Source organism: Saimiri boliviensis, chromosome 3 (assembly GCF_048565385.1).
Source record: "Saimiri boliviensis isolate mSaiBol1 chromosome 3, mSaiBol1.pri, whole genome shotgun sequence".
Lineage (NCBI taxonomy): Eukaryota > Metazoa > Chordata > Mammalia > Primates > Cebidae > Saimiri > Saimiri boliviensis.
The window spans coordinates 4,515,286-4,537,506 of NC_133451.1; the positions used below are offsets into that span (position 1 = coordinate 4,515,286).

Consider the following 22,221-nt stretch of genomic DNA (forward strand, 5'->3'; position numbering starts at 1 on the left):
ATGATAATGGTAGTGGTAATGATGATGCTGGTGGTGGTTATGATGATGAAGGTGGTGGTGATGGTGATAATGGTGATGATGATGATGGTGATGGTGATGAGGATGGTGATGGTGATGATGGTGATGGTGATGATGATGGTGATGGTGATGAGGATGCTGATGGTAATGGTGATGATGGTGATGGTGATGGTGTTGGTGGTGGTGATGGATGATGATGGTGGTGATGGTGATGGTGAAGATGATGGTGGTAATGGTGATGATGATGGTGATGGTGATGGTGATGAGGATGATGATGGTAACGGTGATGATGATGGTGATGGTGATGAGGATGATGATGGTAACGGTGATGATGATGGTGATGGTGATGAGGATGATGATGGTAATGGTGATGATGATGGTGATGGTGATGGTGTTGGTGTTGATGATGATGGTGATAACAATGATGCCAGACATGGTTTGGCTCTGTGTCCTCATCCAAATCTCATCTTGAATTATAGTCCCCATAATCCCCATGTATCAAGGGTATGACCAGGTGGAGATAATTGAATCATGGCACTGGTTTCCCCCATGCTGTTCTCGTGATAATGAGTGAGTTCTCACGAGACTCATGGTTTTATAAGCATCTGGCATTTCCCCTGCTTGCTCTCATTCTCCTGCTGCCCTGTGAAGAGGTGCCTTCTGCCACAGTTGTAAGTTTCCTGAGGTCTACCCAGCCCTGCAAAACTGTGAGTCAATTAAACCTCTTTTCTTTATAAATTACCCAGTCTCGGGTATTTCTTCATAGCAGCATGAGAATGGACTAATATAATGCCAGTGGTTGCTAACATTGGGAAACGGAGTTTTAGTACAGAACCCCTTTGAGGCGTGCCCCATTATTGTTGAGTCCCATGTACAGGTTGCACCAGGTGAAAGAGTTGCTCATGTGAGCACAGGAGCCCGGGGCAGCAAAGAAGGGGATGTCTGGAAATTCTGAGGCTCACCACCACCCTCATGAAAAGGGATGGATGCTCTGTTTCCTATGCATAGAAACCAAGGCCCAGAGAGGGAGCGAAGCTCGCCTGAGTTCACAGAGCTGGGGGTAGCAGAGACACAGTGGGAACTCAGGCAGGTTTGAGCTTTCCCTGAGCACCACAGCAAGTGCTAGGAATGCAGAGATGACCCAGACAGACCCTGTCCCTGCCTCAGAGGCTCCTGGTCTGTTGGTGGAGACAGGTACTTAAACTGATGGAAGGCGAGGAAGAAGGAGGCCATATCCTGTGGAGGGGCAGGGAAGGCTTCCCAGAGGAGGTGGTACCTGGTCCAGGGGAGAAGGGGAACCACATTCAGATCGTGGGCTCATGAAGGCCAGCAGGCGGGGTCATGCATGGGCAGCCCTCATGGTCTCAGCCATGGCCCCATCCTGAGTCCCAAACCTTCAGTTGGCCAAGCAGGATAGCAGCCTCGGCAGCCACCTCTCCCAAACCTATTTTTAGACGTCATTCAGCATTAAAACAAACACATTGTCAAGATCGCGGCCAGCTGGGATCCCTTCCACGCACAGGTCCTCTTTGCTACACAAAAATAGAAGGAAATGGCTCTATTTGTGGCTGACATGGACTCCTGGCAGAGGCTTTGACTCTCAGTGGATGGAGGCCAGATCACGACCCAGCCCTTGGATGACCTGGGGGCATCAGTGCTTCCTACCAAATACAGCATAAAAATGCATGCAGAAGGGGGCTGCAGTTCACCTCATAAAAAGGCAGCTTCTTCCTGGGGCGGGCCACAGTGCCAGGCGTGTGCGAGCAGGCTGAGCTCCGAGAGGAAGCAGGGATCCTACTTGCTACAGCGAGTGTGCTCAAGATCGTTTGTTATTGCAATTATTACTAAGTTGAAAGCCACTGGATCTAAGAACTGGGAAGACTTTTTGGACCATCTTAGCAATACACAAATTATCACAGCCCTGAGTTATGTATCATGAGCTCACCATGTGCAGATACTGCACGGAACGCCTACCTTACATAACAACCCTTGAGATGGATAAATTATTATCCCGTTTCATGGGTGACAGTATTGAGACTCAGAAGGGGTAAGTAGGTGGTTTGGAATTTGAATTAAAATCTGTTGAAGCCAAAGACTATGAGCTTAATTTCTCCATGACACCGTTCCTCTGTCTTACAGTTCAGCGTTCCTTGGTTGCTGAGTCAGCATCCGAGCGAGCTGAACTGGAGGGAAGGTGGGGTCACAGCACAGGCGCAAAGAGGAGCGTACGAAAGACACCGTGCTCCTCGGTAACCTCGCAATCACGTTTCAGATCACAAACTCTCTAAAAGCAGGTTTTGCTTCATTTCAGCGAATGTGAAAATACACAAAGGGCCTTGCCGGACCCCCGTGCCTCGAGTCACTTCCTGAGCCTTTCACATTGCCAGGCGGTGGCACAGAGCCCAGCCTTGCAGGCGGCAAGAAGGCCCTGTGGGGTACATTCTCTCTTCATGTGTGTGGCGGGACCCTGCCATGCCTACACGCTGCCACCCAGAGACTCAGGTGGAGCCGATCAAACCTGAAGAACGATGACCCCTGTGCTCTTGTGTAAGGCCAGGAGCCCCCAGGAACGCCATCAGGCAGGGGAGAGGTCAGGAGCGGGATGAGTCTGTTTGGAAAGGGTTTCTTTCTCTCCTGAAGCAGGAGTGGGGACAGCAGCTCTGCAGTGCCTGCTGTGGCTGGACCCTCAGACACGTCCACGTCCATCACATCCAGAAGGCCACGCCATTCACATTCAGGGTCAAGCATGCCGTACCTTTGCCACTGTGGTTTCCTCAGCAATGGCAGGAACGGGTCTTGGAGAGCGGCAGGAACGGGTCTTGGATAGCAACAGGAACTCACACACACGCTGCGGTTGGGAGTGCAAGCTAGGGAAACCACTTTGAAAAGTTTGCATTTCTACTGAAACTGAGTATATGTATACTATATGACCCAGCAGCTTCAGTCCTAGGAATACGCCCCACAGAGATGCTTGGACAAGTCACGAGACACATGTATGAGGATGTGACATCATGATGCGCCAACTCCCAAGTCAGAAACACCCCAGGCGGCCATCAGCGGGAGACTTGGTGAAGGAATTGCCATATATTCACAGAGCAGATGCCATGCAGTGGTAGATATTTGTAGCCTTCAGCTGCACACATCAACATGGAAGACTCTCACAAATGTAATGTTGAGCAGAAGCCAGAAGCAAGTGAGCACATCTGTGTAATTTCATGTGGAAAACGCAGCCAGCATGCAACTGTGATTAGCAATTCCTGCTTCGGTGGTAAATCTATACAGGGAAGGAGGCAGTTACCTCGAGGCAGAACACCAGTGACCTTTGTGGGAAGAGGGCTGTTGATGGGCTGGTCTGCAGGGAGGTTCTGGGGAGTCAGGACTTGGGTGCTGGTCATGTGGGGTTTGCTTTCTGAGAGTGCACTGGACTGTTAGGTTTGTGGCACATTTTTATAGGTACCACAATTGACAGTAAAAATGATTTAGAAAAAGTAAGTGTTTCAAGCATGCCTGTCAGCTCTCAGGCCACCCATGTGTGCCGTGCCCATGCATGCATGCATGAACTCATGTGAGCTGTGAGTGTTCATACACACACACATGCATCTGTGTGAAAATTCATGTGAGCCGGAAGTGTACACACTCACATGTGTGATGCCATGCATGTGTATCTGAGTGTGTGTGTGTACTTGTGTGAGCTGTTTGCACACTCACAGTGCTATGCCATGCACATGTATCTGAGTGTGTGTACTCGTGTGAGCTGTTTGCACACTCACAGTGCTATGCCATGCACATGTATCTGAGTGTGTGTACTCGTGTGAGCTGTTTGCACACTCACATGTGCGATGCCATGCACATGCATCTGAGTGTGTGTATTCGTGTGAGCTGTTTGCACACTCACACGTGCGATGCCATGCACATGTATCTGAGTGTATGTGCACTCATGCGAGCTGTTTACACACTCACACGTGCGATGCCATGCACATGTATCTGAGTGTATGTGCACTAGTGTGAGCTGTTTGCACACTCACACGTGCGATGCCATGCACATGTATCTGAGTGTATGTGCACTCGTGTGAACTGTTTGCACTCACATGTGCGATGCCATGCACATGTATCTGAGTGTGTGTACTCGTGTGAGCTGTTTGCACACTCACACATGCGATGCCGTGCACATGTATCTGAGTGTATGTGCACTAGTGCAAGCTGTTTGCACACTCACATGTGTGATGCCATGCACATGTATCTGAGTGTGTGTACTCGTGTGAGCTGTGTTTGCACACTCACACGTGCGATGCCATGCACATGTATCTGAGTGTGTGTACTCGTGTGAGCTGTTTGCACACTCACAGTGCGATGCCATGCACGTGTATCTGAGTGTGTGTATTCTTGTGAGCTGTTTGCACACAGTGCGATGCCATGCACATGTATCTGAGTGTGTGTACTCGTGTGAGCTGTTTGCACACTCACAGTGCAAGGCCATGCACATGTATCTGAGTGTCTGTGCACTCATGTGAGCTGTTTGCACACTCACACGTGCGATGCCATGCGTACATGCATCCGAATGTGCACATACATGTGAGCTGTGAGTGCACATACCCATGTGTGCTGTGCATATTCTTCCAGTGTTTGCCTTGTCTGGGTTTGAAGGGCCAGGTTTGCTTGTCTGGGAGGATTTGCAGAGAAACCTAACAGTCCAATGCGCTATCACAAAGCAAACCCCAATGACCAGCACCCAAGTCCTGACTCCCCAGAACCTCCCTCCAGCCCAGCCCATCAGCAGCCCTGTCCCCACAAAGGTCACTGATGCCCTGCCTCTTGAGGTGATCGCCTCCTTCCCTGGCATATTCGGGCAGACACAGGAGGTCGAGAAGGTATCTGAGCTGAGGTGTCAGAGCCTGTCACTTTCAAGGTAGGAACAGTTGTCAAAGGAGAATGGCGGGTTAGGGAGTGTTTTGCAGAGGGCCAACTTGTGACCTCTCCTCTGGAACCCAGGAGGCAGAGGGAACTCTCTGGGGACAGAAAGGTGAGTGCGGATTGTGGCCACTGATGAAACATCAGAGGAGAGGACAGCTCTCAGCTGGTGAGAGGTGAGATAAGGGATCGTCTCCTCTCAGGAGCCATGGAGGGCGGCCCCAGAGCCCAGGGAGTAGGAGTCCCTTCTGAGGGAGTGGGACAGAGGCAGGGACCGGCAAGGTGGGGAGGAGAGGGAATTTCCCCTTGGAGGCCCTCCTGCTTGGGTGTCCCTGGAGCCTAGAGGGGTCCAGGGAGAGGGTTCCGTGGTGGCTGTGTGGGTGCAGGGCAGCACACAGCCTGCTCCTTTGCGGGGGGATTTCTGCAGAGTGAAGATTGCCCCTCCGCTTTCAGAGAGGATGCTGGGCCTTAGAGAGTCATAGCTCTGAGGAGAGGGGGGCCCTTTCCTCCCACCGCCACCTCTTCTCCCTGCACCTTCCCATCCCTGGCATCCTGGCATTCCTGGATACTGGATTTTGGGGTTTGCTTGGGGTGACATGGCAGCCTGGGCCCCAGGGTCACAGAGCTGAGATGAACTTTCCAGCCGACGGTTCCCATTTGAACTAAGACTCATTCACTGAGCACCTGCTCTGCTCTTGGCTCTGGGGTTGGCTCTGGGGACATGGCTGGGCTTTAAGCCAAGTTCCTGAGCTCCTGGAGCCAATGTTTCTATGAGGTGGGGAGCAGGAGCGGTCAACATCCAGAGGAACAAGGAAATAACCAGAAACCGGAGACCACAGGGCTCTAAAGGGTCCCTGGGCCGTCAGCGTGGGCAGGGTGGGGCTTCCTGGAGGGGGTGAATTTGGAGGCCAGCTTGAAGAGCCGGGGCATTTCCTGCAGCTGCTGTAACAGATGATCATGAACCTCACAACCAGCACAGCACGGACTTCTCTCTCAGTGCTGGAAGCCAGTGTCTACAGTCAGTCTGTCTGGGCTCAAGTCAAAAAGCCAGCGGGCCGGCTCCTTCTGGGGGCTCTGAAGGGACCATTTCCTTGCCTTTCCAGCTTCTGGAAGTCCTCTGCATTCTCCGCTCCTCCCCACAGCGCCCCACCTCTTGCTCCATCGTCCCATTCTCTACCTTCTTTCTGCTGACCCTGTCTGGGTCCCCCTTATAAGGACCCTTGTGTCACGTCAAGCTCACCCTACCATCAGGATCCTGTCCCCACTTTGGGGTCTGTGCCTAGATCACATGTGTTAAGTCCTTTTCGCCGTATGAGATATTCTGGGGCTCCGAGGTTCCCACGTGGATGCCTTTGGGGGCCATTCTTCAGCCCATCAGAAAGGGAATGGCCGGTAGGAATGCAGCAGGCGTGGGTGACAGCCCGGACACTCCTCTGCTCCTTCAGCCCTGACCCAATTCTGACATTTCCACCTGCGCTCATCTGTTCTGAGCCCACTCGCCAGAGGGAGCAGGCGGGGTCTCTGGAAGGAAGACGCATGACCCACGGGTCAGCTGTGGGAGGCAGGGGCTGCCCTCCTGGAGGCGCTGGCTGGGCCCCGGGCCAGAGCAGCAGAGGGTCTGTCTCTCAGCAGCTGCACCACAGCTGCCTGCAGGGACAGATGGGAGCCCGGTGCTGGTCACTTGGAGGCCACTGTGACCTGGTCCTTGCCCTCTCCGGGCTTCGGTTTCTGCTTCTGTCGCGTGAAATATTGGGACATGGAGAGCTGTGCTGGTGGGATTCCAGGTGTTCACTGAGGACCCAGCCTGGGGCAGGGCACTCCTCCCGGTGGGCGCTGGCCTGCGAGCATCCTGTTTACATCTTCACGGGACGCGCGGAGGGGTGGGCGACGGCCCAGCAGCTGGGGCTGCACAGGAGCCCGAGGGTTGCATAATGGCGGGGCCGCAGCTGCCGGGCTCTGCAAAGGTTGTTTTTCACCGAAGGCAGCTGGGGGGGGCCGCCAGGGAGGTGGCTCCGCCCAGAGGGAGCGGTCAGGTCTCAGAGGCTGGGAGGACAGAGGTCTCAACCCCTGCTATGACAGGGACAGCTGGGGTGGGCGAGAGGGTGACCCCCATCAGAGGAGGGCTGCCAGAGTGCCACTGTCCCTCTTCCTCAGGAGGTGGCAGCCACAGGCCTCCTGGATGCCGATACCCAGAGCTGAAGGCCCCCACAGAGGTCAGCATGAGGGCGTCAGAACTGAGCCCACAGCCTGGGCCGGCTCACTCCCAAGCTCCGAGAGCTCATCCCACCTCCCCGCTTTACAGATGGGCATCCGGAGACCATGGGCATTTGGCGCCAGGGGCAGGGAGCAGGAGGTGGTGGGAAGCAATGTCTCGGGGGCACTTTTGAGGCTGGAGCATGAGCAGGACCCTTCTCGCGGTGTTTAATCCAGTGCTCAGCCAGCTCATCTCCTTCAATGGAACCCACAGTGTTAAGAAAACATGATCTCCATTTGACGGGTGGAGAAACCGAGGCTCAGAGGGTCATCTGAGCTCAGCCTCCTGACCTCACAGTCCTGCTGTGCCTCTCAGGCCCCCACATAGGATCTAGGGGCTGGGCGGGAGGCCTCCGAAGCCAGCCTTCAAGGTAACTGTGACCCAGACCGAGCCAGGAGAGCGCAGTCCACCTGAGAGTGAGCTGGTGGGTTGAGATTTGTGGCATTTGTGTGCAGATGCAGGGGTGGAGAAGGTGGTCTGAGCTGAGGTGTCAGGGCTTGTCCCCTACAAGGTGGGAACAGTTGTCAGGGGAGAAGTGGCTTCATGTGGTGGGCATTGATGCAGGGACAGTGCGAACAGGCAGAATCCCTACACCCAGTTCCCCTGAGCCCCCAGAACCCCAGAAATCACTAGTGACCCTTCAGATTTAGGAGAGTCGTGGGAATGGGACCGTGGCTTCCCTGGTGACCCTCAATGCTTCCTTAAGTGCTCACTTCTCTGATAAGCGGTAAGGTCACGGCTCTCCAAGCCCTCTTCCGGACCCCAGCCCCCCACCACCCCATAGGCCACTGTGTGCGTGGAGAGCCCGGGCCATAGGCCGGAGTGACAGCAGGGACTGGAGGCTGGACATGGCTGCCTGAGGCTGGCAGGTGGATGGAAGCTTAGACAGGGTCAGAGTGGCTTGGGGCTTGGCGGGGGTGGTCTACTCTGGGTGGAGCAGAGGGTGGGGGCAGGTTCACGACTCCCAGTGCTCTGCTTCCAGCCACTGAGGGCTGTGTCCCTGGACCTCCTGCTCATTGAAATCACTCTCTGCCTCAGTTTCCCCATTGCAGGGAGGGTGAAATAGCACAAGGAAAGACTTTGTCATGTGACTGGACACACACAGTGGGGCTTAGTGGGAACTCCCCGTAAGCCAGGTGGCTTCCCAAGGCTGCACCTGCCACCTTGGCATCTGGGGGCAACCAGGAGGTCAGCAGAGCCAGCCTTCCTGCTGTACAGAGGCAGAGGCCGGGGATGGAGGGGACATCTCTTGCCCAAGACCATGGAGCTGGAAGTAAGAGGTGGAGCCAGGGCTTGCCCCGGCTGCTGGACTCGGAACCAGCCCGCTGCAGCGCCACACGACCCCGAGACCTGGTGTGCCCCAATGCGCAGCTGTCGTGGAAACCCTCGAAAGGCACGGGTCTTTGCAGGGATGCCCAGTCATGTGTTAGATGTATCCCCAGGAGGAACCCTGGCCAGCGGTGGGGAGGCTGCCCCAGTGCCCCTGCCGGCTGAGAACCATGTGCTTGTAAACTTTATTTTCCATACAGTAGAGAAACATACAGTACAAGCAACACTGGGAGTCGAGTTTACAGCAAAGCTCACACATGCCCCTTGGACACACACGTTCGCTGGAGGAGCGGGTGATGCCCAGGAGCCCGCTTGCCTCCAGACGGCACTTCCATGCGAGCAGCTGCTGCAACCCAGAGCCGTGTGGGAAGGGGAAGTCGGCTCAGTCCTCACATCCCACAGGTCCGAGTCTACTGTCCTCTGCAGGGTGCCCTGTGGCCGCCTTGGGGAGGAGAAGCTTCCCGAGGCAGCAGCTGCCTTCCACATGCTCCCTGTGGCCTTCTGCCTGCCTGGGGAGGGAAACCTCATGGCAGGGCGGGGCTCAGCTCCGCAGCCAGGGGACAGTCACTCAGCGCCTGCTCCAGCGCCTAACCCAAGGGGGTCAGTCGTGGCCTGCTCTCCAGGGACCCCAGGCTGGCAGGCAGCAGCCCCAGCCCTACAGCTTGGTAAGTCCTGGGGCACAAGGAAGCCAAGGTCTCAGGTCAGGTGAGCGTCAGTCAGCGGGGAAGAGGCTTGGCAGCCCGGACCTGCAGCAGGAGGTGGGGAAGCAGAGGGTCCTGCAGATGGGTGTCCACAGGCGCAGAGGCGGGAGGCTGGGAGGGGAGGGGACCTCTGGAGAAGGCCGTTCTGTGAATATCCCGAGAACCTGGAAGTGTCTTTCAGGAGCATCTGTACGAGGGGACGTTGGGCGTCCCTCCCTGGCACTGGGATGTGGATCCCACACTCCCCACGCGGCAGTTCGGGCCCCTGGCCAAGCCCAGCCGCGGCTCTGCCCCGGACAGCCCGGAGGAGGCAGCTGCCCTGCTGAGGACCGACAGTGGTCCTTCGTCCTGACCTCGGAGCGGTGTGCCCTGCTGTCCGCAGGCTCTGGTGCCCGGCACTGGAGGAATGCGGCCCTCACGTGACCACCTCGGGAGCGGTGTCCCCCCCTGTCTGCAGGCTCTGGTGCCCGGCACTGGAGGAACGTGGCCCTCACATGACCACCTCGGGAGCGATGCTGAAGAGAAGGTCGTCGTTGCCCCGCCGGACCTCCAGCAGGAGCGGAGATTCGTTCAGGATGGCCTCCTGAAGCTCACTCGAGTCTACCAGAGGACGCCCGTTGACCTTGACGATGATGTCACCATCTTGGATGCCACCTCTGCCAACAGGAGAGACGGGGTCACCACGCACAGCCTCCCCAGGCATGGCCTCCCCAGTCCTGGCCTCCCCAGGCCCAGCCTCCCCAGTCACAGCCTCCCCAGGCCCGGCCTCCCGAGTCACAGGCTCTCCAGTTACAGCCTCTCCAGGCACAGCCTCCCCAGTCCTGGCCTCCCCAGTCACGGCCTCCACGGGCACAGCCTCCCCAGGTCCAGCCCAGGGCGACACACAGTCAGGGTCAATGACATTTCCATGAAAGTCATTTCCGTGGGAAGGAACAGTGCCCTGGCCTCAAGGCTCTCACTCCAGAAGAAAACCAATGTCACACTGCAGGCAAACGACCTTTCAAACCCCTTCTCCCAAGCATCCGAAGGGTAGGTTCCAGCTCTGCTGCAGGCTCCCTAGCTGGGCCAGGCGTTCTATCCCTTTGAGCCTCAGTTTTCACATCTACAGTCCTATGTGCAGACGTGCTTTGCAAATTGCAAAGGCCCCAGAGTAGATTCTGCTGTTACTGCAGTGACGAAGACTTGTGCTGTGAGAGGCAGAGCTCGCGGGGCCGGCCGCCCCTCTGCATGAGCCTTGCAGAGACCTCCCCACTGCCGGGAAGGAAGGCGATGGGATGGTGCTCAGCTGCGTGGGCACCAGCATCAGGACCCACACATGCTGGCTGCGTGACCCAGAAGAGTAACTTCTCTAAGCCTCAGTCCCCCCATCTGTAAAATGGGTGAGCAGGAGCCTGCACCTCCCTGGCTGCAGTGAGGATGAAGTGAGATGACATGTGTGGAACATCTCTTACCATTTCAACCACTTCTACCGCAGGCCTGTTATGGGCAGGGCACGTGTGCCATCTGTGCTCATGGCAGAAGGTCATGTGGGGCCTCCCACCTTCAAGCCCAGCCTCTCCGGACGCACAGCACAGCTGGCCCTTGAACCACACGGGTTTGAACTGCGTGGGTCCACTTATTCGTGGATTTTTCCCACTGCAGATGAAGACCTAGGCCGAGGAGGGAGGCGACTGGCTTGGAGCCCTTCGTGGGGACGGGTCAGCCACGCCAGCATGTGGTCATGTTGCTGCATGCCTGCCTCAGCCTACGGTGTTGCCAGGCTTAACATTTCTCTAGTGCTGGAAGACTTCAAAGAAAACGATGCTTTATCTATTTAACCTTGACAAAGTCCCCCCAGGGGTAAAAATCCCAGCACTGTGGTAGGCCAAAGCAGGCAGATCACCTGAGGTCAGGAGTTCAAGACCAGCTTGGCCAATGTGGTGAAACCCTGTTTCTAATTAAAAAAAAAAAAAAAAATAGGTGTGGTGGTGCACCTGTAATCCCAGATACTCAGTAGGCTGAGGCAGGATAATCACCTGAACCCAGGAGGCGGAGGCTGCAGTGAGCTGAGATCGCACCACTGCATTCCAACCTGGGCAACAGAGTGAGACTCTGTCTCAAAAAAAAAAAAAAAAAAAAAAAAAAGAATAGGCTGAATTATCTCCATTTTACAACGAGGAAGCTGAGTCCCAGAGAGACCCAGGCTGGCCCCCAGCTGGTGAGAGTCTGGCTTGGAGCAGGTTCTTAGCCCGACAGGGACTCTTTAGCCTCTGCTTCTTGAAGGGAATGACATTCTGGACCTTGGACAGACACGGTCAGGGCTCTAGGGACCGTTCAGGTCTCCAGCCTCTCCTGTCTTAGCGGACATGCTAGAATCCACCTGCCCCTTCCTCATCACTTTGCTGGGAAGCTCAAGGTCACATGAGGTCAGTGGGGCAGCCACAGCCCAAGACCCAGGCGCCCCCCCATGCCTCCATCGGTCTCGGCATGAGACCTGTCTCCTCTTGCAGAGCCTACCTCTGAGAAGGTGAATTTGGCGCGACCTCTTGCACGTAAATTCCACGGCTGACCCCTGGGAAGTCCGGGTTGCTGGCCTTCAGCTCATCCACCAGGCTGGAAAGAGTTCGCTGTCAAGTCCCCTCCTCGGAGCCTTTGCCCAGCTCCTTGGTATGAAGCTGCCCCTCCCGCCCTCCAGCACCAGGCCAGAAAAGGAGGCTCCTCTGGGCCCCACACTGTCTTGTCCCACCACTGGCCACTCTGTGTCCCCTACCAGACATGCTTCTCAAGAGAAAAGTGGTAGCAATGACTGGTTAGAAGTGTGAAGAGAGGAGAGAGAGTGGGTGGGCAGGTGGGAGGAGGGGCAGGAGGATAGATGGATGGATGGATGGATGGATGGATGGATGGATGGAAGAAGGAATGATACTCAATGGGTAAATAGAAGGAGAAACGGACAGAAGGCAATGCTGAGTCATGGAACAGACAGACAATGCTGAGTCATGGAACGGACAGACAATGCTGAGTCATGGAATGGAAAGACCGAAGACCAGACAGCAGTGGGATGACAGATGGATAAAAGAGACAGACAGAAAGAAAACAAAAGATAAATTGGTGTACTGGTGTTGATCATAATAAGTTCTCCAAATGTCATTCCTAGATCAGCAGAGTTGGTGAAACAGGAGGAATGACAGCTGTAGGGACTCTGTGGTTTGAGGAAATGGTCACTCAAGTGTTCCTGAATTCTTTCCAGATTCCCAGTGCAGTGACCTCTCCCTTCTTCAAACCCCAAAGCTCAACTTTGCACTTCTAGCCTCCCTTCTACCCTGCTTCCCCTCCCTCTCCCCCAGCCCCTTCTTTCTTGCATTCATTCAGCATTTTCAGGTGTCTGCTCCATGGTGGACCTGGTATTGGGGTGGGGTAGAGGGATGGCAGGTCACAGTACTTGCTCCCAAGGAGCTGACACCGAGTAGGCGGCAGGGTGGGGTGGGGCGTTCCCACAACAGGTGATTCTGACACAGCAGGATGCATTGAAGTCTGGGGAGGGAGGCCAGGGCTCTGTGTGCGACGAGGAGGCACCTTCTCCCACTTGAGTGTCCTGGGAATGCAGAATGGTGTTCCCCCACATTCATGTACACCCAGAGCCTCAGAATGTGACCTTGTTTGGAAATAGGACCTTTACAGAGGTCATTAGTGGAAGATCTTGAGATGAGACTTTCTTGATTTGGAGTGGGCCCTAACTCCAATGATGTCTGTTTTCATAAAAGAAACAAGAGAGAGAGATGTGTACACAGATACTCAGAGAGAAGGTCAAGTGAAGACAGAGGCAGAGACTGCAGCGAGGCAACCACAAGCCAAGGATGCCTGGAGCCAGCAGAAGCTGAAAGGGGCGAGGAAGTAGCTTTTCCTGGAGACTCAGAGGCAGTGCAGCCCTGCCGACCCCTGGATTTCCAGCCCCTGACTTGAGAACTGTGAGGGAACACATTTCTGCTGTCTTAAGCCACCAGGTTTGTAGTAATTTGTTACAGCAGCCATGGGGGAGAGATGGCGTCTGAATGGGGTCCTGAAAAAGCAGAAGGAATCTATCAGGCAAAGAGGAAAAGGCTCCAAGCAGAAGGGCTGGCCTGAGCAGCGGTCAGAAGCCTGAGTGCTTTGGCCCATCTGGGCACCTGCAGGGAGCCGAGCACAGCCAGCCAGGGCCTGGAAGGAGGGCCCCGGTGAGAGATGAGATGAAGGGGCAGCAGGGGACAGCACTCTTCAGACACTCACCTTGGTGTAATCGTCCGCATCCGTATGCCAATGAAGCGCTTCTTCCAATCTGGAAATGAAACACGGCAAGACTCAGAACTACTGTGAAAGCTACCACCCTCCCTCGGGGACAGGCGGAGGGAATAAATTCCCCTGCGGGACCAGGAAGCAGCAGCTGTCATTCTGCTTGAGCCGCCTCAGTCCCCCTGTGGTCAGGCAGAGCTGCCCTCTCTTGATTGCCATCATGGAGCTGAGGGGCATTCTAGCTCAAGTGTGGCTCACCCCAAGGTGGCTTCATGTCCACCACAACCTGCATCCATCCATGCCAGCTCCAACATCTGCTGTCCTAGCTGAGCTCCAACCTAACCCCAGTGGCCAGTGGGGCTCTTCTTTCCAGCTTTTATACTGCTGGTTCCCCAGATTTTTCCTACTTGGAACTGAACTCATTACCTTCTCCTGGCCTCCCCCAAAATAATATTTGCTGTTAATGTCCAGTGAGTACCAACCATGTGCCAGGCCCTGTGGCTGGGGCACTGCACACACAACTCACTGAGACAGTGCCTCGGTGCCCCCAGCTACTACAGTCTATGACCCTCCCCCAGAAATAAACAGGAGTCCCTCCCCCAGAAATAAACAGGAGTCAATAAATTCAGAATTTTAATTCTAAATAAAAGTTTTGACCACAATTAGAAATCAATAACAGGTATGTATAAAGTTTCCAAATATTTGGAAACTAATAATACACTCTAAATTAATCATCTTCAAATAAGTCAAAAGAGAAATTAGAAATCATAGTTAACCAAATAAAAATGAAGAAAAGTCTCAAATCAATAACCTCACTTTCCAACTTAAAAACTAGAAAAAGAAGACCAAAGAAAACTCAGAGTAAGCAGAAGAAATAAAAGCTGAGAGTATGAATGAATAATAAAGCTGAGAGTGTGAATCAATAATAAATCTGAGTGCAAATCAACAATAAAGGTAAGAGTGTGGCTCAATAATAAAGCTGAAAATGTGACTCAATAATAAAGCTGAGTGTGAATCAATAACGCTGAGTTTGGATCAATAATAAAGCTGAGAGTGTGACTCAATAATAAAACTGAGTGTAAATCAATAATAAAGCTGAGTCAATACTAAAGATGAGTGTGAATCAATAATAAATCTGAGTGTGAATCAATAAAGATAAGAGTGTGATTCAATGAAATCAAGAGTATGCATCAATGAAACAAAGAATGTAAATCAAAAAAACACAATAGCAAAAATAAAAACTAAAAGCTGATTCTTTGAGATCAATAAAATTGATACAACTTTGGCAAGATTGATCATGAAAAGACAATTATTAACATCAAGAATTACAGAGGTGACATCACTACAGATTCTACAGACATTAAAAGGATAATAAGAGAATATTATGAACAACTTGATGTAAATGAATTTGATCACTTAGACAAAAGGAGCCAATTTCTTGAAATTTCCAAACTACCAGAGCTCATTCAAGAAGAAACAGATAACCCAAATAGCACATATATCTATTAAATAAATTGAATTTGGAGTTAAAAATCTTCCTACAAAGAAAACTTCAAGCCCAAAAGATCTCACTGGAGAATTCTACCAGATGTTTAAGGAAGAAAGAGTACTAATTCTATACAAACTCCAGAAAACTGAACACACGTGGCTACTTCTAACTTCATTAACTGGATGTCAAAACCAGAAAAGAAAATTAGACCAATATGCCTGATGAAAATAGATACAAAAATTCTTTAAAAAAATCAAATCCAACAATACATGTAAAAGTATAATACAGCTGGGTGTGGTGGCTCATGCCTGTAATCCCAGCACTTTGGGAGACCTGGGCGGGCAGATCACTTGAGGTCAGGAGTTTGAGACCAGCCTGGCCAACATGGTGAAAACCCATTTCTACTAAAGATACAAAAATTAGCTGGGCATGGTGGTGGGTGCCTGTAATCCCAACTACACAGGAGGCTGAGGTAGGAGAATCACTTGAACCTGGGAGGTGGAGGTTGCAGCGAGCTGTGATTGCACACTGCACCACTCCAGCCTGGGCAAAAGAGTGAGATTTCATCTAAAAAAAAAAAAAAGAAAGAAAGAAAGAAAGAAAAAGGATAATACATCACAAATAAGTGAGGTTCATTCCAGGAATGCAAACTTGGTTTAACATTTAAACATCAACCAGTGCAATTTACCACATTAATGGGCTAAAAAGGAAATCCACATGATCATCGCAAAAGATGCACAAAAAGCATCTGAGAAAATCTAACATCCATTCCCAGCAAAAATCAGAAGCAGAGGGAACTTTTCAACCTGAAGAGGGATACCTATGCAAATTTTTAGCTAACATCATACTTAACGGTGAAAGAGTGGGTGTTTTCTCCCCAAGACCAGGCACGGGATGAGAGGTCCACTCTTACCCCTTTCATTCAATATTTAACTGCAAGTGCTAGCCAGGCAAGAAAAAAAAGGCATTCAGATTGGAAAGGAAGAAATAAAACTGTCTTTATTCACAGACTGCATAGCCATCTATGTAGTAAATGTGATGGAATCTACAAAAAAAAAAAAAGTTTCTAGAAGCAGTAAGTGAGTTACTGAGCTTGCAATATCTCTTATGGTAAACATTCAAAAAATCATTTTAATTTGAATATTCTCTTAATCCACCATCGGAAACTGAAATTTAAAATAATACATCATTTATAATAGCATCAAAATTAAGAAATACTTAGGAATAAATCTGGTGAAAAATGCAAAAAACCAGTACCCTGAAAACTATGAAACATTGCAGAGAGAGGAAGAGGTATTCTGTATTCCTGGGTCACAAGAGTTGCCATTGTTAAAATGCCAAATTCCCCCCAATTGATCTGTAAATTCAATGCTATCCCAATCAGGGCATCAGCAGGCTTTGTTTTTCTTTTTGTAGAAATTGACAAGCTTATTCTGAAATTCACGTAGAAATGTAAAGGGTCTGAAGAGCCCATGTAACTTGGAGAAGGAAGAATGAAGTCAGGGGACTCACACCGCCTGCCTGCTGGGGCCACCGCGAAGCCACCATGATCCAGCCGGTGCAATACTGGCATACAGACACGTAGCTAGAATGGCACATGGCCACTCTCTTTTTGACAAAGGTGTGAAGGCATTTCAGTAGAGAACGGTCTTTCAACAAATGGTGCTAGAACAACTGAATTTCCAGGGCGAAAACAACAACAAAAAACCCCAAACCTCGATCTATACTTTGCATTATTTAGAAATATAATAATTCAAAATGCATCACAATCCTAAATCTGAAACCTGGAAAAGTAAAACTTCCATAAGAAATTGTAGGAGAAAAATCTTTCTGATCTTGGGTGAGCAAAGACTTCTTAGATACACCACCAAATGCATGACAAATTAAGAAAATAGACTTCACCAAAATTTCCCAAAACTTCTGCTCTTCAAAGACACTGTTCAGAGGGCGAAAAGACAAGCCACAGAGCCGGCGAAAATACCTGGAATTCGATTATCTAATAAAGGGCTCCTATCGAGAATGCAGAAGAACCCTCACAACTTACTAATAACACACATAACCTAAATGTTTTAAATGGGCCAAATGTTTAAACCCACCAAAGATGAATGGCCGATGAATATGGCGTGTGGGAGATGGGGCCAGAGCTGGCGGGGAGGCCTGAACCCCAGGTCCAGTGGGTCCTGGGAGGCTTTGGATTTGACCCTGAATCACCAGATGTGATCTGCCCTTCTCTGGCGGCGGGAGGGCCTGTGGGGATGGGGCAGCAGCCGGAGGAGCCCGGAGAGGCAATGGTCCAGCGCAGCGGGTGCCCCGGCACTGGACCTGGAGGTGGAGGCGCAGCGGCAAAAAGGCGCGGGGGTGGATGCGTCCTGAAGGCTGGGCCAGTGGACTCCCTGACAGTGGGTGAGAGGTGTGGGAAGTCCCTCGTCCTTGGAGGGATGAGGCTGACATAGCTGTGTGGGGACAGCAGGAGGGGCTGCAGGAGCAGGGGTCTGTCAGGTGCCCTGAGAGTGGGAGCTGCTGAGACATCGGTGGGGACATCCCACAGGCAGCTGTCTGAGCCTGGAGTGGGAGGGGCCAGGCTGGGGCCGTAAATCCGGGGGGTCACTCTCCAGGTGGCTTCTAAATCCAGCAGACGGGATCCTCAACAGGTCCCCACACGGCCCACTCGGGACATACAGGCTTCCTGCTCCCACTGCCTGGGGGTTCCCTGCGACCTCCAGAGCCTGCCCCGATCCCTTCCCACAGTCTCTGGCAGAGGTGGGTCATCCCGTGCAGCCCTTACCCTCGAGGCCCCAGACCTGCCCCAGCCTCCTCCCAGCGCCCCTCACTCTGATCTGCGGCATCTGGGGGTGCTTTTGTGACCCATCTCCCTGCCAGGAGGAAAGCAGGAGGGCAGGACCTCTGTCTGGATCACAGCCCACAGGAGTCCGAGGCACAGCTGGCACGTGAACAGTGGCTGTGGCCCCCGCTGACTTAGACCCACTGTGTGCGTGGGAAGGTAGAGGCCCAGTAATGCCCCTGGGCCGGAGGTGGGGAAGGCAGGACTGGCGGCACTCAGGATGGGGACTCTGAAGCCTCTTCTCCTTGAACTTGAGAGGAGAGCGGAGCACACACCAAGTACGGGGCCGCCAGGCTCCCCTCCTGTCCTGCTCCCGGCCCTGCTCCTGCCGGGTGGCTGGGCTGCCTCTGTCAGGCTTTTCCTCTCCTGGAAAGGACTCGGGACTCCACCCAGCATGGGGGCCTGAAAGCAGGGGACCCCATGGCTTCTGAGACCAGGGGACCCTGTAACCTCTGAGACCGGGGAACCTTTTGGCTTCGGACAACACGGGACCCTGTGACCTCTGAGACTGAGGAACCATAAGGCCTCTGAGGCGGGGGTATCCTATGATGTCTCAGACCAGGGCGCATGTCCCCTCCCCTACAGCTCTCCCTTGGCATGTGGGCCACAGGATAAATGAGGGGGTCACCTTCCAGGCCAGAGGTCTCCCACCTATGAACTGCACTGTCCCCCACAGTCCACAGAGGGGCAGATGCCCATAAAGGACCCCACCCCATGTGGGGCTACACTCTGGTCCTAAGACTGGCTGGACTCCATCCCGCCTGGGGCTCCCCAAACATGCATGGTGGCCACTCTTTACCTGAAAGCCCCCCAGAGGCCTCTGCACCCCACACCCAGATGAAAATAAGAAATGCACTTAATGGGTCCTTGATTTAATAAAAAGATTGCTCACTTCAAAGAACTTTAGATTAACTGGGTTTGGATCATTGGATTTTATTAAATAAAAAAGAAAAGCAAATACAGACAGCAGTCAACTTCAGGAGTTTAAAATTGCAGCTGTGCCATGCAGCTAAGGTTATCAGGTTCCTCAGTTACACTGTCCTGTCCTCGGGGAGGGGACAGAGCTCTGGGGACAGGGGGTGTTTCCCAGGGGTCTAGGATGAGGTCAGCACTAACTTGGACAGTCCCTGTACAACAAAGGAGCAAACCCAGGCCCTGGGGGGTCCCGTCTGAGAGGAGAAACAGAGAGGCAAGAAGGGAAGAAGACGCTGTCATCCACTTCCAGGAAAGTCACCTCCCAGCTCAGTGTGTGCAAAGAGCAGCTCCCCTGATTTCCAGAAAATGGGCTGCAGTCAAAGGCACCCACGGAGAACGGGACAATTCAACAGGAAAGGCTCGGTCATGAGGGAAAGGAGCTCCATCAGGAAAAGGAGGTCAGGGCGCACCCGTGGATCTAGTTCTGAGCTTCCTAGAAGCCAACAGGGAAAGGGCTCAAGAGTTTGGATGGTGCCCGCTGTTCAAGAGAAGAAGACTTCAGCTTCCCTGGGAAGGACAGGCTCTGCCTGGCTCCAGATCGTCTTCCCATATGGACACAGAAGAGCAGTGGTGGCAGCCTCAACAGCAGCTCTTCCTGCGGCCAGCCCTCACGGCACCGGCCTGGCTGCACTGGGGTCCGTGTGCTTGGCTGGAGGGGTCATGGAGGAGGGGGCAAGCATGAGGAAGCCCCTGCTCTCAATGAACTGCCAGTGAGGGGGCTGGGCAGAGACAGGAAAGCAACGTGGCAGCGTGAGTTGCTGAGTCGGGCCTGGGCGTTGGCCGGGAGGTGGGCATGGGGTACACAATGGCAGGAGGGAGCAGCTCACCAGGGCCGAAGAGAAAGTGGGGAGGTGGAGGCCCCCAGGAAGGGCCCTGCGATCAGAAGCATAGCCCTGCTCTGGAAGGTGGCCGGGACCGCCCGCTTAAGGAGGGGATGGGCGTGCTCTCACTTGGGAGAGTTGCCAAGTGCCCCGGCGAGACCTCTCCCAGATGGGTGCTCATGGCAGTCTAGGCGTGGGCAGGGTGGGCTGGACATCCCTACTGGAAGGGGGTGAGGAAATGGCGGCTTGAAAGAGGGTGAATTCCAAGGACCAGGATATTGAACTCTGCTCCCCTCGCATAGAGGATTCTCTACCATGTGATCTGCATGGCCCACAGCCTGGAAGAAGAAGTACTCAGGAGTGGGTAGATGATGGAAGAAAGGGAGAGTGGAGGGATAGGGATCGAGGGACAGCTAGGTGGGCAGATGGATGGATGAATAGGTAGGTAGACAGGTGAATGAGTGAGTGGGTGGATGGGTGGAAGGAAGGAGAGAAGAAAGAAAGGAAAAGATGAAGGAAGAAATGGTGGATGGGTGGGTGAATGGGTGGATGGGTGGGTGGATGGGTGGATGGATGAATAGATGGATGGATGGATGAATGAATGAATGACTGATGGAAGAATTGGTGGGCAAAAGAAGAAATGAGTGGTTGGGTGAGTGGATGGGTGGATACAGGATGGATGGATAATAGATAGGTGGATGGATAAATGGGTAAATGGCGAGTGGGTGGGTGGATGGTTGATGGATAGGTGGATGGATGAATGGGTGAATGGCTGGATAGGTGGGTGGATAGAAGGGTGGATGGATGATGGATAGGTGGATGGATAGTAAATGGATGGATGGAAAGATGGGTGGATAAATGGATAAATGGGTAGAAAAGCTGTGGGTGATTGGATGGATGGTGAATGGATGGATGGATGGTGGGTGGGTGAGTGGATAAATGAATGATTGAATGGATGGGTGGATGGGTAGGTGAATGGATTGGTGAATGGATAGGTGGATGGATGGGTGGGTGGATGGGCGAGTGGATGGATGGATGGGTGAGTGGATGGATGAATGCATGGATGAATGGATGAATGGATGGATGGATGGATGAATGGATGGATGGATGGATGGGTGGATGGATGGGTGGATGGTTGGATGGATGGATGAAAGGATAGATAGACAGATGGATGGATTAATGGATGGGCGGACAGGTGGATGGATGGGTGGACAGGTGGATGGATGGATGGATGCATGGACGGATGGATGACGGATGGATAGATGGCTGGAAGGAAAGAAACACCTGACAACTAAGGGACAGCCCAGAAAAGAGGAGTCCACAGAGTCCAAGAAACTGATGGTGGGAGCTGAGATCAGAGATCCGCAGCCAAAGGGAGATAGCTTTGGAGGGGCAGGGGGTGAACGTGACCATGAATTGATGATAGGCAGGGGGAAAGATCCAGAAACAGGCTGAGAATAAGCTGTCCCAGGGGTCTCATAGCTTCGGGATGGAAGACAGGGCCTGGCCAGTAGTGAGCAAGGTTCACCCAGAACCTCCGATGGGCCCTGGCCCCAGGGCTGGTGGTGGTGGGGGTTAGTGCCCCTGCCTCTGGCCTCTCCAGGTGAGCTCTTTACCTTTGATGTGCTTGTCCTGGAATTCTGTGAGGAAGCGCGTGATGCGGTCGGAGGGGATGGCAAAGGAGATGCCGGCTGTGACCTTGAGCGTGTTGATGCCAATGACCTCGCCATCCTGGGCAGGAAGGTAAGAGCAGGCATCAGTTGGGGGAACCCAGGCAAACCCCTGCCCACGAAGCACTGTGTCCATGGCTCTGTTTCTATAGGATGACCCTGGCTGTCAATCCCCTGCAGCTCCGACTCTCCTGAAAAGGCCACTCTCAGGGTCACACCTGGGTCAGTGACCCACCTCGAGATTCCCCCTTTCCAGCCCTGGAGACTATTTCCAGGGAAGCTTGCAGCTCGGGCCTGTCCCCAGGCTCCGGCCTCTCTGCCTCTAAGAAGCAGGGCCACTGGGCCAAGGGCAGTGCCAGGCCACACTGGGAGGGACTGAGAGAGGAAGGAACATGGTGAGGCCCGTCGGGGACTGAGACTCAGTCTATCCTTTTCTTCGGAAGTGGGGGTCTGGTGGGTGAGGCCCGGGGAGCTCACAGACTCCCCACTCCCTCTCTTTGGAGCCCCTCCCAATCTGCCCTTCCCCCCATGAGCTGGTGCCACCTGGGCAGGATCTCACCTGGCCCCTAGGGACCTCACACTTGGGCACGCTGCTGGAAAGGAGCCCCACTCCACCTGGCATGTACCCGTAGCCCTGCCCTCCTGGCCAGGGCCTGGCCAGCTCACTAGGGGACCTCTGGGCCCTGGGGCAGAGCCTTGGATCACGGCACCCTTTGTCCTCCTGGTCCCTGGAAGCTCAGGAGGCGGGAAGAGCAGCCCAGTGTCGAGGCAGTGGGCTGAGGTCTGTGTCTGGCCTCAGGCTCCTGTGCCCGTGTCTGCTGCCTGGACCGCGTGGAGCAGCCTCTGGGGAGCAGCCTCTGGCTTCCTGGCCTCCAGCCTACACCACACACACGAGCTTCCCCAAAACCAGGGCATGCCCTCAGCCCTGCCAAAAGCCTGGAAGACATCTTGGGCACACAGGGAGAAGCC

At 53.4% G+C, this 22,221-nt stretch overlaps 1 protein-coding gene across 3 annotated transcripts in view; it reads right to left on the reverse strand.

Annotated features, from left to right (window-relative positions):
• Positions 1 to 8,668: 8,668 nt before the first annotated feature.
• HTRA3 (HtrA serine peptidase 3) overlaps positions 8,669 to 22,221 on the reverse strand; it is a 36,226-nt gene continuing 22,673 nt past the window's right edge. Inside the window, exons 6-9 of one of the 3 annotated variants that reach the window (XM_010345313.3) lie at positions 21,199 to 21,313; positions 13,453 to 13,501; positions 11,707 to 11,802; positions 8,669 to 9,866 (exon numbers count right to left, since the gene is read on the reverse strand). In XM_010345313.3, the coding sequence (XP_010343615.2) occupies positions 9,701 to 9,866; positions 11,707 to 11,802; positions 13,453 to 13,501; positions 21,199 to 21,313 (426 nt within the window). In that variant the 3' untranslated portion in view covers positions 8,669 to 9,700. Of the gene's footprint in view, positions 9,867 to 11,706; positions 11,803 to 13,452; positions 13,502 to 18,476; positions 19,481 to 21,198; positions 21,314 to 22,221 lie in introns of those variants that run through there. The other 2 variants (XM_074395824.1, XM_039468572.2) reach the window with 2 other exon arrangements.